The sequence below is a fragment of the Mustela nivalis genome (genome assembly GCF_964662115.1).
Source record: "Mustela nivalis genome assembly, chromosome: 10".
Lineage (NCBI taxonomy): Eukaryota > Metazoa > Chordata > Mammalia > Carnivora > Mustelidae > Mustela > Mustela nivalis.
This window is the reverse complement of record NC_139029.1, coordinates 40681515-40696299: the sequence shown is the minus strand read 5'-3', so window position 1 is coordinate 40696299 and position 14785 is coordinate 40681515. Positions and strand designations below refer to the sequence as shown.

Here is a 14785-nt window from a genome sequence, read left to right as displayed (position 1 = left end):
GGGATCGAGCCCCACATCGGGCACTCTGCTCGGTGCAGAGCCTGCTTCTCTCTCTCTCTCTCTCTCTCTCTCTCTGCCTGCCTCTCTGCCTACTTGTGTTCTCTGTCAAATAAATAAATAAAATCTTAAAAAAAAAAAGAAAGAAAGAAAGAAAGAAAGAAAGAAAGAAAGAAAGAAAGAAAAATTTCATAGGAATGTTCTACTTTTGGATAGCAGGGGAAACCTGTGTATCATCTGGATTTTTTTCATACTTCTGCCTTCCCACAAATATCACTGTAGCTATTTTGAACCAACTCAATCTCCTAATTATTTAGTCTCCTGAAATTTAAAAAAAAAAAAAAGATGAGAATTCCATGTTTAAAATAGAATGTATTGCCCCAAATTCATAAACTTCTAATCTGGGCAAACTGGATACTATAGTAATATGCTGACTCCAGTCGCTCTTTATAGTTTGTGTTTTACTGAGGGTTTTCAACATCAAATATGAACTGGATGAAATTCTAGAAGACAGTATAGACTGATGATCACCGTTAGGAGGAAACTCGAAAATTCAACATTTTAACACCTTTTTATCTGATTCAGTTCAAGGAACATTCACTATGTCAGAGATTTTTGCAGGGGTGGAATGAAGTCACAATAGCCTTTGGCCTCAAGGATTTCATATAAGGGGAATAAAAATGTGGATATACTACAACTAAGCCAGGACTGGGTATGGGGTCCAGGAGGTACAAAGTGTTGTGGATATTCAGAGGGAGACGGTACCAGAGATGGGCCTTCAATGACAGAACTTTCACAACAGAAATTATATTCCAGGCAGAGAAAGAAAAGTGAAAGGGCAGAAAGAAAAGACTCATGAGCCTGTAAAACATAGAAATATAATGGATTCTGAAAAGAAGTGTGTCAACATATCCTTTGTGGAACCAAAAGTGTGAATAAATAAATAAATAAATAAATACCAAGAATTTCAGAAGGAAAAAGGAAGCCAATTAGTGTTGACAGCTACAGCAAGGTTAAAGAGAACAAGAACAGAAAACAAAAGACAGGAACATTTCATAATCATATCACTGTTAGCCTTACCTGACCTCTGTGGTGAGGTCAAAAACTAGATCCTAAGATAAATATTTTAGCATGGACCAAAAAAATAGTGGCCCAGTATAAAAGAATAATCATAAAAGAAAATAAGGCAAGAAGAAAAGTAAAATTTTGTCATATGTAAGACCTGACCATATTTGCTAACAGAAGGAAAGGCGTCAACAGAAAAGCAAAATTAAAAAGATTCAAAAGGGAGATGCCTGGGTGGCTCAGTTGGTTGGACGACTGCCTTCGGCTCAGGTCATGATCCTGGAGCCCCGGGATCGAGTCCCGCATCGGGCTCCCAGCTCCATGGGGAGTCTGCTTCTCTCTCTGACCTTCTCCTCGTTCATGCTCTCTCTCACTGTCTCTCTCTCAAGTAAATAAATAAAATCTTTAAAAATAATAATAATAATAATAAAGATTCAAAAGGGAGAGGGTATACTTAATATTTGGAACAAAGTTACAGAACTTGGTTGGAAACAAAAGCAATCCAGGCCTTGGAAAGGAAGAGGGACATTTTGCCTATGGGAAGGATGAATGAGCACTTCTGAGACAAGAGCAAGGAAGTTCAGGGATTCTGAACAAGGCTTGGGCAGAAAGTGCTTGGAAATTTGAGGAGCACAGGCATTTGGTAAGGACAGGAAGAAAATCAGCAAGAGACAAAAGGTATTCTAGCAGCACTGAGGGCTTAGGGCCATTCAGAAACATAAACTTGCAGAGAGCCAATTAGCATATTTAATAACTTTCTCCAAACAACCTCAGAAGCTTAAGAGGCTATGCAGGGAGACAGCAGTTTTGAGAAAGGAAACCAAAAAGTGAACTTGCCTAACTTAAAATCACTCTGTCTGGCAGGTCTAAGAGAAGTAGTTTTAGGTCAGCAGCACTTTGTTTTGACTCTGCTCTCTCCTTTTTTTTTTTTTTATTTTTTTTTACCCCCCTTAAGTACACCTCTCAACCAACACGGAGCCCAGCGCGGGGCTTGAACTTAACATCCTGAAATCAAGACCTAAGCTGAGATCAAGATCAAGAGCCCCTCGCTTAAACCACTGAGACACCCAGGCGCTCCGATAGTACCTCGTTTTTGAACAAAAATTTCCTAAGGCTGGTTAAGTTTAAATGCTAATTGTCGGTTTAAAGGCTTTTTAAAGCCAGACTACCAAAGCAAAGTAATGAGATATTTACGGAGTACTAAAACAATAAAATCTGGACTATATACTTGTACAACGTCATCAGCTGTGAAAGGTCAGGATTCATCTACAGACAAAACCCAGAATGCCACTCACCTGGCAGCTTCAGGAAAGCCCATCCTGTAGATCGTCACAACCACAGCTCCTCCGATGCCTAAATTATGCTGCAGAGCAACCTTTGCACCGGGAACTTGCCTTTTTCCGGCTTCCCCTCTCAGCTGCCAGCAGAGTTCGGCGCACTGAGCCAGACCTAACAAATCGAACACAGAGCACTCAGGTTCCGCTGCTAACGAAAGCTGCCCCAACTGGCTTTCTCAACCCAGACAAGAGCTTACACTGAATCACTGAATCGTGACTTTAATTCAGCCAAAAGAATGTCTGCATAAATAATAACTTCTCTTAAAAGCCATGAGGGTTTAAAAAAAAAAAAAAAAAGCCATGAGGGTTTCTGCAACCAGTTGTCTTTTTTCCCATCCCAACTCCATATTTAGACAATATAGAGGCTTAAGAAATTCCCTGCACTCTTTAAAAATCCAACCTGTCATTTTCTTGGTGATGTTAAAAAAAAGAACACTGAAGAACAGTTCTCTGGCTCAGGCAAAATGGCATAAAATACATTTTTAATGTATCAAAAGAAAATCTAGGATTTGGGAGTTCACTTTCCATAAAAAGTTTAGCTAGCATGGGTAATTTTCCTATTATTTTCCCCAAATGGATCTCAACATGAATGGACCTTCATAAGAACAGCATATGTCCCCCTGGATAATAAAATCAAAGTTTTTTAGAGCTGGAAAGAATTTAATGATGTCAGACTGAGAAAGTGTAAGATTAAATAATTAAATATTAAGTAATAATAATAAAGTAGGCTAATCTAGAGTTGTCTCCTGATTTAAACTTGTCTTTCTACCAGACCAGCTATTCCAGGATACCTGAGTTAAGAATCTTTAAACAGGATAGACTGGTTTCACCATCGTGAAGTCGGAGCTATGCGAGTCTACCTACAGTATCTGTTCTTCCACCTACAAGCCCAATCACAGCTTATGATTCCTGAGTACCTGTGACAATTTCCTACTTATGAACATGTTAAAAAGAAAAAACACAGGTCCAAAATAGGTCATTTAGACTGAATTTCCAAATCAAGGCTTAGATCCTCACCTAATTGTAGTTTCAACCTCCCCCAGAAATGCAGTCTTAACTGGTCAGGAATTTTTTGGTCAATGCCACTGAGTCTACCACCTGTGCCATCTGCATCCCCAGAAGATAAGGTAGCCGGCAGGATAACACCCCTTGCTTTTCCACCTAAAGGAAATCAGCTTTGCCTGGAACAATTTTTTTCTTTTGTTAACAACTTTTTATTTATTTATTCACTTACTTACTTACTTATTCTTTAAGATTTCATTTATTTATTTGACAGAGATTACAGGTAGGCAGAAAGGCAGGTAGAGAGAAAGGAGAAGCAGGCAATGCCGAACTCGATCCCAGGACCCTGAGATCATGACCTGAGCCACCGGGGAGGGGGCCCTCTAACAACTTTTTTTTTTTTAAGATTTTATTTATTTATTTCATAGAAAGAGAGGACAAGCAGGGGGAGAGGCAGAGGAGGAGGGAAAAGTAGGCTCCTGCAGAGCAGGGGAAGCCTGATATGGGACTCGATCCCAGGACTCTGAAACCATGACCTGAACTGAAGGCAGTGGCTTAACCCACTGAGCTACCCAGGTGCCCCACCTTCTATTTTGTACAATAATGCTGCCCAGTTCATGAATCATTTATTAAAGCCAATTAGGTCTTTAAAATTTACTCAGTTGAACTTTTGTTATTTAACAAACCCCAACCTCAAGAAATTTAACTGCCACTTCTTATTTCCAAGCAGTATGTACGTATTTACAGAATATATATCTTAAGCACTGTTTTAAAAATAGGTAATTCCACAACCTATTATGATTTTTTGAATTGTGAACATTCTGAGCATTAATGAAGAAGATCAAAGTGAAACTTTGGGGCAGTTAACTTTACTAGAAATCTGTCATACAGAAAGCTCAACCACTTAATGAATATATAAGAGGCAAAAAGTATTCACACCGCTCTTACATACACATGGGAAAGATACTACAGCAATTTTCTTAACAAAACAATAAATAGACATAGTTCAAAATTTTTGAGAAAATACTCAACCTCACCTTGATTAAATAGAAAAAAAATGCCATTTTAAACCAAACTGGTAATGGTGCTTTTTTATTTGTTTTCATTTTGATTTGTTTTGGGTAAGAATGTTTAAAAACAGGACTAATCAATGCTGGGGAGAGTACAAAGACAGTCACCTCCATACAGTACTGGTGTAAGTTCAAATCAGTGCAACCTTTTTGGAAAGCAGTGTACAAAATTAAGAACCTTGAAAATGCCTGAAAACCATTCTATAGAAAAAAGCATAGGCAAAGGTTTACACAAAAAGCTATCTTCATCACATTGTAACAGTGAAAAACTAGATAATCTAGAAGTGAAATAACTGGGGAATGGTTATATCAATTGTGAATTATTCATACAACAAAGTACTATGTTTCTATTTAAAACATTTATAAAATGTTTAACAATCTAGGAAAACTATGATTATGATATATAATCTTAGTAAAACATACAAGGAACCAATATTGATCTACACATCCATCCAACAAATAATTTATGGCCTATTATGTTCTAGACACTCCTCAAGGCTCAGAAGATCCGTCAGTAAACAAGGAAGGCATACTGTTTTCCCTCATGAAGCTGACAGTCTTGCAATATAAAGAAGCAAGCATTTATAGTGCAGTCTGCTGGGGGTGGGTAGCCTTATGATAATGCTACCATGGAGTGGAGGTGGGGATAAGGAGGCAGGCAAAAAGAGGAAGAGAGCAGGAGAAAAAGAAGGTCTTGTCATTTATTTGCTTTTGATAAAAGATGAGTGTCAGTAAGAAAGCATACTGATTATTTAGCTTTCTGGTTGCCTACTTTCAGAATAAACTAGCATTTCTTTCTTGCATTTCTAGAATTTGGATCTGTGAAAGGTGGCAGTCAAAAGTTGGACTCAGAAATCTACCTGCCAAGAAGGCGCAGCAGTTATGAAAGCTTTAGCCTACGACTTCACTACATATAGTCTGGCTGCTACTAGAAATAAACCATTCAAATATGTACCAAGGACTCCACTAAATACTAATATATAAAGAATTGACAGTGTAATGGAAAGTGCTGATAAAGATGAGTACTAAGTGCATTGGAAAACCTCAGAATGGAAAAAACTACAGGGAAAAACATCTTGAGATATTACCTAAACCTGCTTCCTTGAACCCATCACTCTTCCTTATACCGTTAAGACAGTAAAGTACAAAGAAGTTGTAATTCTTTTACATTAGACATCTAAAGGCCTTATCATAAACAGCATTAAAAAAAATCTATATATTCGGGTACCCAGGTGGCTCAGTGGGTTAAAGCCTCTGCCTTCAGCTCAGGTCATGATCTCAGGGTTCTGAGATCAAGTCCCTCATCAGGCTCTCTGCTTGGCAGGCAGCCTGCTTCCCCCCATCCCTCTCTCTGCCTGCCTCTCTGCCTATTTGTGATCTCTCTCTGTCAAATAAATAAATAAAATCTTTTTTAAAAATCTACACATTCAAAAAGTCCCCCCAAAATCCCAGGAGGGTTTTTTTAATGGAAATCAACAAGCTGATTCTAAAATTCCTATGGAAATGCAAAGGAGCTAAAAGAGCCAAACAACTCCAAAAAAGAAGAATAAAGTTGAGAGCTAAGGCTACCTAATTTCCAGAAGTATTATAAAACTATAATAATCAAAACATGTAAAGACAGACAAATAGATTACTGAACAGAAAAGACAGTCCAGAGATAATGCCCACATATATATGAACAATTGATTTTTGATAAAGGGAATCTATGGAGAAAATATAACTTTTCCAACAAATGGCACTATATCTGGAAATACATTAAGTAAAAAATGGACTTGGATCCATACTTTGTGCCATACACAAAAATTAATTCAAAATGGGTTATAAGTCTAAATATAAAAGTATAAAACGTCTATAAGAAAACACAGGAAAAGGTCTTCGTGACCCTGGATTAGACAGAGATTGCTTAGGTAAAAACCAGAAATAAACCCATAAAAGAACAAACAGATAAGTGGGAGTAAATAAAAATAAAAAACTTCTGCTCTTCAAAAGACACTACCAAAAGAATGATAAGGAAGTCACAGACTAGGAGAAAACTTATGCAAAACATACATATCAAGAACTTTCAAAACTCAGTAAAAAAAACAACCAGGGGCACCTGAGTGGCTCAGTCAGTTAAGCTTCTGCCTTTGGCCCAGGTCATGATCAAGAGCAAGGAGCAAGGACGGAGTCCCAAATAGGGCTCCCTGTTCAACAAAGAGTCTATTCTCCCTCTTCCTCTGTCCCTCCCCTCTGCTGGTGCTCTCTCTCTTTCAAATAAATAAAATCTTAAAAAAAAAAAAAAAGTTATGTCCCCAAATAGGCAAAATACTTGAGAATAGACTCTTCAAAAGAAGGTATACAAATGGCAAATAAGCACTTGAAAAAATGTTTAACATCATTCATTAGTCATTAAGAAAATATAAATTAAAACCACAAAGAGATGCCACCACACACTGGTTAGAATGGCTAAAACTGGGTGCCTGTGTGGCTCAGTGGGTTAAAGCCTCTGCCTTCAGCTCAGGTCATGATCCCAGGGTCCTGGTATCAAGCCCCACATGGGGCTCTCTGCTCAGTGGGGAGCCTGCTTCCCCTCCTCTCTCTCTGCCTGCCTCTCTGCCTGCTTGTGATCTCTGTCTAATAAATAAATAAAATCTTGAAAAAAAAAAGAATTTCTAATAAATAAATAAATAAATAAATAAAATTTTTTCAAAAATAATGACTAAAATTAAAGACTGACCATACCAACTGTTGATGAGGATGTGGAGAACTGAGAACTCTCATACACTGCTAGTGGGAATGTAAAATGGTATAACCACTTTGGAAGTCAACTTGACAGTTTCTCAAAAGTCAAATTATGGAAAGAGTCAAATGATCATTGACTGGTAAATGGATAAAGATAGATAGATACATATATACATATATACGATGGACTATGACTTGGCCAGGTGCCTTAAATAAAATATCTTAAAAAAAAAATAAATGCTATAGGAGATTCTGAATTAGTATATCAGTAGACACTATATTTGAGAACCAATTAAAGAGGCACCTGGGTGGCTCAGTGGGTTAAGTATTTGCCTTCAGCTCAGGTCATGATCCCAGAGTCCTGGGATCAAGCCCCACATCAGGGTCCCTGCTCAGTGAAGAGTTTGCTTCTCCCTCTGGCCTGCCCCCGCCCCCGTCCCCCATGCTCTCATTCTCACTCTTTCTCAAATAAATAAAATATTTTTTAAGAATTAAAAAATAAAAATAAATTAAAAATAAAAAGGAACCAATTACTTAGATCACCTAATGATAAAGTGGGCACACAATAAGCATTTGTTAAAGTTTCATGGACTGAAAAAATGAAAGATCAGCACCTAAAACTAGGTTGAAGCCATACTAGAAAAGCACCAAATGCCAGGTTTAACTGGCACAGAAGGCCAAAGAAAATAACCAACATTTTAGCTTCAAAACAACAATCCCTTGTAAGAAGCTGTATCTCAAATCACTTTCGTGGTCTTTCAGATCACAAACATTAATAAGCATTTTCAAAAATCAGAGATAGCCAATAATAAGCTAAAGTCAAATTTTATTTATTCATTTTAAGTAAGTGTTTCAGTAAGCATTAATGATTTATTATTAATAATTTATTTATTAACATATGAAAGCACATTAAAAATTGAAATAAAATATGATACTACTTGGGTGCTAAAAATTTTTTTTAATATTCTTTTTTTTATTTTTTAAGATTTTATTTATTTATTTGTCAGAGAGCGAGAGAGAGAGCACAAGTAGAGGGAACAGCAGGCAGAGGGAGAAGCAGGCTCTCCGCTAAGCAGGGAGTCCGATGCGGGGCTCCATCCCAGGACCCTGGGATCATGACCTGCGCCAAAGGCAGAGGCTGAACCAACTGAGCCACCCAGGTGCCCTGGACATTAACAATTTAAAAATCTAAGTTTCAATGTGATTTTTCTAATTGAAAAATCTAAAAGGGAGGCGCCTGGGTGATACAGTCAGTTAAGCATCTGACTCTTGGTTTCAGCTCAGGTTATGATCTCAGGGTTGTGAGATCAAGCCCTGCAGGGGATCCACACTGAGTGCAGAACCTGTTTGAGATTCCCTCTTCCTCTCTCTCTGCCCCCACACAACTTTTCTGTTTCTCTCTCTCTCTCTCTCAAATAAATAATTTTTTAAAAGATTTTATTTATTTATTTATCAGAGAGAGAGAGAGAGAGAGAGAGAGAGTGTACACTAACAGGCAGAGGAGGACAGAGAGGCAGGCTCCCTGCCACAGGGAGCCTGATTCGGGACTCGATACCAGGACCCCAGGATCCTTACCTGAGCCGAAGGCATAGGCTTAACCGATTGAGTCACCCAGGCGTCCCTCAAATAAATAAATTTTTTAAAAAAAGAAAGAAAAATAAAAGGAATTCATGATTTTAAACTAACAATAAAATATTCACTTCAAATGCTTAAATCTATCTTTCTATTACAGTTACTGTTATGGCAACTAGAAGCTTTTTTTCATCCAGATCTGGAAAGTTAAAATTGAAAACCATATCATGAAGCTTTAATTTTAAAGCTAATTATCCAATACTGAGTTCCCACCAAAGCAGCAATATAAACTAACATCATTTGTAGAAGAGAACCTTACACTGTCCCCACTCCATCATAAGTTAGTATGTTTTGGAAGCACTTGACCATTTCTGATTTTCTAGAATCCTACTGCAATTTGTTATCCAAGTAACCAGGGAAAAATATTTAAACTACTCAGGGCTGTCACTCTGATATATTTTCCAGGAGTCTGAATTCTTTCTTGGACTACAGCTAAACGCCATGTGTCAGATTTACTTGAAGTATATCCAAATCCTTAGTACGTAGCAAGTAAACATTTACACTTCAAGAATCCCTCATTCCTATTCAGGCTACTAATTAAATCAGCAAGATCTGTAAGTTTTTCCCTGAAAATGCTACCCCACCACTAGACATTATCTCTAATGACTGATGATAACAGGAAAATATTATCAACAGTGTAGACTAAAATATTCGAAAGGGTGCCTGGGTGGCTCAGTTTCTTGAGCATCAAACTCATAATCTCAGCTCAGATCTTGATCTCAGGGTTGTGAGTTGAAGCCCCACATTGGGGTTCATGCTGGACATGTAGCCTACTTAAAAAACAAAAACAAAAATAAATAATAAGTAAAATATTGGAAAGGGTTTTCAAAAGATACTGCAGAAGGTGTGGCACTCTTTGAAGTATTTAAAAATTGAGTAAATTCTATCTTCCCAGGGTGTTTTAAAACAGGTTAGCTTTTTTTTTTTTTTAAGATTTTATTTATTTATTTGACAGACAGAGATCACAAATAGATGGAGAGGCAGGCAGAGAGAGAGAGATAGAGGGAAGCAGGCTCCCTGCTGAGCAGAGAGCCTGATGCAGGACTTGATCCCAGGACCCTGAGATCATGACCTGAGCCAAAGGCAGTGGCTTAACCCACTGAGCCACCCATGCGCCCCAACAGGTTAGCTTTTTAGTGCCAGGGAAAGTAGATGACCTGCCAAGACTGACATAATTGTTTACATTTGATAAAAGAATCTAGGGTTGACAAAATTATTAAAAAAGAAGGATTCTGAGTGCCTGGGTGGCTCAGTTAGTTAACTGTCTGCCTTCAGCCCAGATCACAATCTCAGGGTCCTGGGATCAAGCCCTGCATTAGGTTTCCTGCTCAATGGGGAGTCTGATTCTCCCTCTCCTTCTGCCACTCTCTCTGCTCATGTTCAAGCTCACTCTCATTCTCTCAAATATATAAAATCTGAAAACAAAAACAAAAATAAAGCAAAACTTACTAAGTTGACTAATAAAATACTACACTGTTTTTTATTTTATTTTTTTTTTAAGATTTTATTTATTTATTTGACAGAGAGAAATCACAAGTAGATGGAGAGGCAGGCAGAGAGAGAGAGGAAAGCAGGCTCTCTGCTCAGCAGAGAGCCCGATGCGGGACTCGATCCCAGGACTCTGAGATCATGACCTGAGCTGAAGGCAGTGGCTTAACCTACTGAGCCACCCAGGCGCCCCTACACTGTTTTTTAAAAAGTACTCTTACACTCTGTTGTTGAGAATATGCATTGTATTATCTTTTTTGAAAAAAATCTGACGCCTACCAATTTTTAAAGATATACTGTCCTTTGACATAATGAGTCCATTGTTTTGAACTCATTCTGAGTATACACACAGAGGTATGCAAACACACAAGGAGGCTTACCGCAGCATTGTTTATAATAGCAAAATTGACACCACATATATGTCAACTAGGTATGGCTAGGTAAATTTCTTATAATGAGAATACTGTGCAGACATTAAAAAAGAATAAACAATATCTCTAAGTGATAACATAAAAAGATTTTTAAGATGTAAGTAAGGAAATCTGTCTACAAAGTGGTAAATATACATATATGACACATGCAACACATACACATAGAAACGTTGTATATAGCTAAGATATGGAAGCAACACATGTGTCCATCCACAAATGGAGAAAGAAGATGTGGTACATGTATATACAATAGAATATTACTCAGCCATAAAACAAGATGAGATATTGCCACTTGTAACAATACCTAAACAGTATTACACTAAGTGAAATAAGTCAGACAGAGAAAGGCAAATACCATATGTATTCCTTATATAAGGGGAACAGAGGTTCCCCTTATGTAAGGAATCTAAAAAACAAAACAAATGAACACAAAAAGCAGAAACAGACCCATACACAGAGAGAACAAACTGGTGGTGCCAGAGGGAGGGTGTGGGGAGATGGGCTACAGAGGTGAAGAAGAATGGATTCCAGTTACGGAATGAACAAGTCATTGGGATAAAAGACACAGCATGGGGAATGCAGTCAATGATACCATAACAGCATTATATGGTGATAGATGGTAGCTACACTTGTGGTACGCATAGCAGAATGTATAGACTCATCCAATCACTATGTGGTACATCTGAAACTAATGTAACATTATGTGTTAACTATACTTCTTAACAAAAAAAAAAAAAAAAAGAAAGAAAGAAAGAAAGAAAGATTGTATAAACACACATATAAATATACATCTGTTAAAGCATAACAATTTGGGGGAAAATACCCCAAAAATACTAAAAGAGGTTGACTCTGAGGAATAGAACTAAGGGTAAGAAAGAAGAAAATAACCTGTTAAATGTTAAAATTTGTCATTCTACTATAATATTAAAAACCATATGACAAGCCTTTGGAGAACTATTTGGCACCTTCTTATAAATTTAAACATACATCTGCCCTCTGATTGAGCCATTTTGCTCTGAGTTATTAACCCAAGAGAAATGCAAAAGGTATGTCTACAAATAGACTTGTACAAAAAAGGTTCATAGCATCCTTATTCATAATGACCTCAAACAAGAAGTAACTCAAATGTCCACCAACAGGAGAATGGACAACAAAGTGGTATATGGGATCCTATTTAGCAATAACAAAGGACAAACTACTGATACAAGAAAAATTCGGATCAGTCTTAGCCTGACTGAGGGAGAAGGATTTGGAGAATGGGGAAGATGTTTAAGGGAAGTTAAGATTCCTCTGTTTTGTAGCACCTGTCAGTACTTCATTTCTATTATGGCCTAAGAATACTCCGTTGTATGAATATATCACATATTATTTATCTATTCATCAGCTCATGATAGACATCTTGGTTGTTTTCACCTTTCTGGCTATTATAAACAAGCTGCCATAAACAATTGTATTTTGTGAGAACTGTGTATTTTATTATATGAAAATTATACCTCAATTTTAAGAAAGGATATGGATATGAAAAATCATATTGTTACTACAAAGCATGATTACTGAATGTTTCAGTGAATGGAAGAACACAAATACCTCAGAATGGCAAACAAGTTAATTATATTACAAATACGTTCCTTCAGAGGAGAAAAAAGTTACTTGTCAATAAAAATAACCTGAAATGCCACATTCATCTCTTCATGAAGTTGTTTTTTTTTTTAAGATTTTATTTATTTATTTGACAGAGAGAGATCACAAGTAGGCAGAGAGGCAGGCAGAGAGAAGTGGAAGCAGGCTCCCCGACAAGCAGAGAGCTTTGCAAAAACTTGCCAACATTTGGTGTTGTCACCACTTTGGATTTTGGAGATTCTAATACGTATGCAGAGGCATCCTGTGGTTTTAATTTGCAATTCCCTAATGACATATGATATTGAAGATCTTTCCATATGCATATTTGCCATTGTATCTCATCTTTGGGGAGTTTTCTGGGTCGTTTGTCCAATTTTTAATCACATTGTTCATTTTCTTATTGTTTAGTTTTAAGAGTTCTTTGTGTATTTTAGATAACAGTCCTTTAGCAGATATGTCTTCTGCAAATATTTTCTCTCAGTCTGTCTTCCCATTCTCTTAAAATTTTGTCTTTTTTAAACCCTCTATTTATTTTGCTGTTATTTCCTTCTTGGGTGTTACATGGGTATTTTCATTCTTTATCATTTTAGTATATATTTTTTCACTCTATATCTTTACTCTATATTTTAAAGTTATTTTTTAGCAGTTGTTCTAGGGATTACAATTAACAATTTACCACAACCTAGTTTGAATTAATACCAACTTAATTTCAATGGTATACAAAAAAAGATTAGCTTTGTTCCCTTTACCCTCCTTTGTGCTGGTGTTGTTTCTGTCATACAAATTATATCTTTATGCACTGTATGCCTATTGACTCAGATTATTGCTTCATGCAGTTTGATAGGAAGAGAGAAACATGACAAAGAAAAGTGCATTTATATTGTTCTTTAAGTTTATGAATATAATTACATTTATTAATGCTCTTTATTTCTTCATATGTCCTTTATTCTACTGTCTAGAGCTCTTTCATCTCAGTTTGAATCACTCTCTTTACAAAGAATTTCATATAGGTAAATTCTCTCAATTTTTATTTGGGAATGTTTCCATTTATCATTCATTTTTAAAGGGTGTTTCCCTGAACACAGAATTCTTGCTTAGCACTTTTTTTCACCACATTGCCCAATGGTTTCTGAAAAGAAATTTAAGCTTTACTGAGGAATGCTTCTACAGGATGAATTTTCTCTGTTGTTGTTTGCAGTATTCTTCCTTTTGCTTCCAACAGTTTGATTATGATGTGTCTAAGTATAAATCCCTTTGAGATATTCCTAGTTGAAGTTTGTTGAACTTCTTGGACATGTATATAAATGTTTTTTCCTCAAGTTTGGGGATTTATCAGTCATCATTTCTTCCAATATCCTCTCTGTCCTTTCTTTCCTCTCTTCTGGGGCCATTATTATGTGTATGTTGTTAGAGTTGCTGGGGTCACACAGGTCTCTGAGACTGTTCAGTTTTCTTCTTCTCTCTCTCTCTCTCTTTTTTTTTTTCCGGTTCCTTAGCCTGGATAATTTCAATTGACTTACCTTAAAGTTCACTGATGTTTTCTTCTACCTGCTCAGATTTGCTGTTGAGCCCTCTAGTGAACTTTTCATTCCAGTTACTATAATTCTCAATGCCAGAATTTATTTGGTTCTATCATTTCTACCTAGTAATTGATATTCTCTATTTGATGACATATTGTGATATTTTCCTTTAGTTCTTTATATATAGTTCCCTTTAATTCTTTGAACATACGTAAGTAGATGATTGTCTTTGTCTAGTAAATCCAATGTTTGAGCTACCTCAGTTTCTAACTGCTTTTCCCACCGCATATGGGCTATACTTTTTTCTTTGCATGTCTCACAGTTTTTGTTGAAAACTGGGTATTTTAAATAATGTGGCAACTCTAGAAATCAGATTCTTCCCTTTTCCCAGAGTTTGTTATTGTTGTTGACCTAGTGACTTTATCAAACTGATTCTGTAATTGACCACTAAATTTTCCTCTTGGTTAACTTAGTGGTTAGCTAATGGCTGGACAGAGATTTTCTTAAATGTTTGGAACCAGAAAGTCTCTCAGTCTTTGCTGAGGCTAGGTAGGCAGTTCACGACTTCACCTTAGCCTCTACTTCCTGCTTGCACAAAGCCTCCAGGCTAGCCAGAGATAAAGGTTAGGACCTTCTCAGGTCTTTTCTGAACATGCAGGCAGCTTTGAACATACATACAGCCTTACGTATATACTTGGTGTTCCAGATTCCCAAGGATATGTCAGATCTTTTCAAAGACCCCTACAGACGTCTCATTCCTCAGTTTTTTCTTTCAAAGTTTTTGGTTGGGTTGTTTGACCCAACTGTTTATCAGCAGCTCAGGCAGGTATGTTGTTAAGCCAGTTGTTACTAATTGTTCTCAACAAATGACTCTGAAGAAAATGCTGTTTGCACTGGTGCAA

At 36.9% G+C, this 14785-nt stretch overlaps 1 protein-coding gene across 5 annotated transcripts in view; it reads right to left on the bottom strand.

The window, feature by feature from the left end:
* SCP2 (sterol carrier protein 2) overlaps positions 1 to 14785 on the bottom strand; it is a 120697-nt gene that overhangs the window by 26715 nt on the left and 79197 nt on the right. For all 5 annotated transcript variants that reach the window (XM_082688454.1, XM_082688455.1, XM_082688453.1 and 2 more), the window contains exon 10: positions 2358 to 2511. In XM_082688454.1, coding sequence (XP_082544580.1) covers positions 2358 to 2511 — 154 coding nt within the window. The remainder of the gene's footprint in view (positions 1 to 2357; positions 2512 to 14785) is intronic.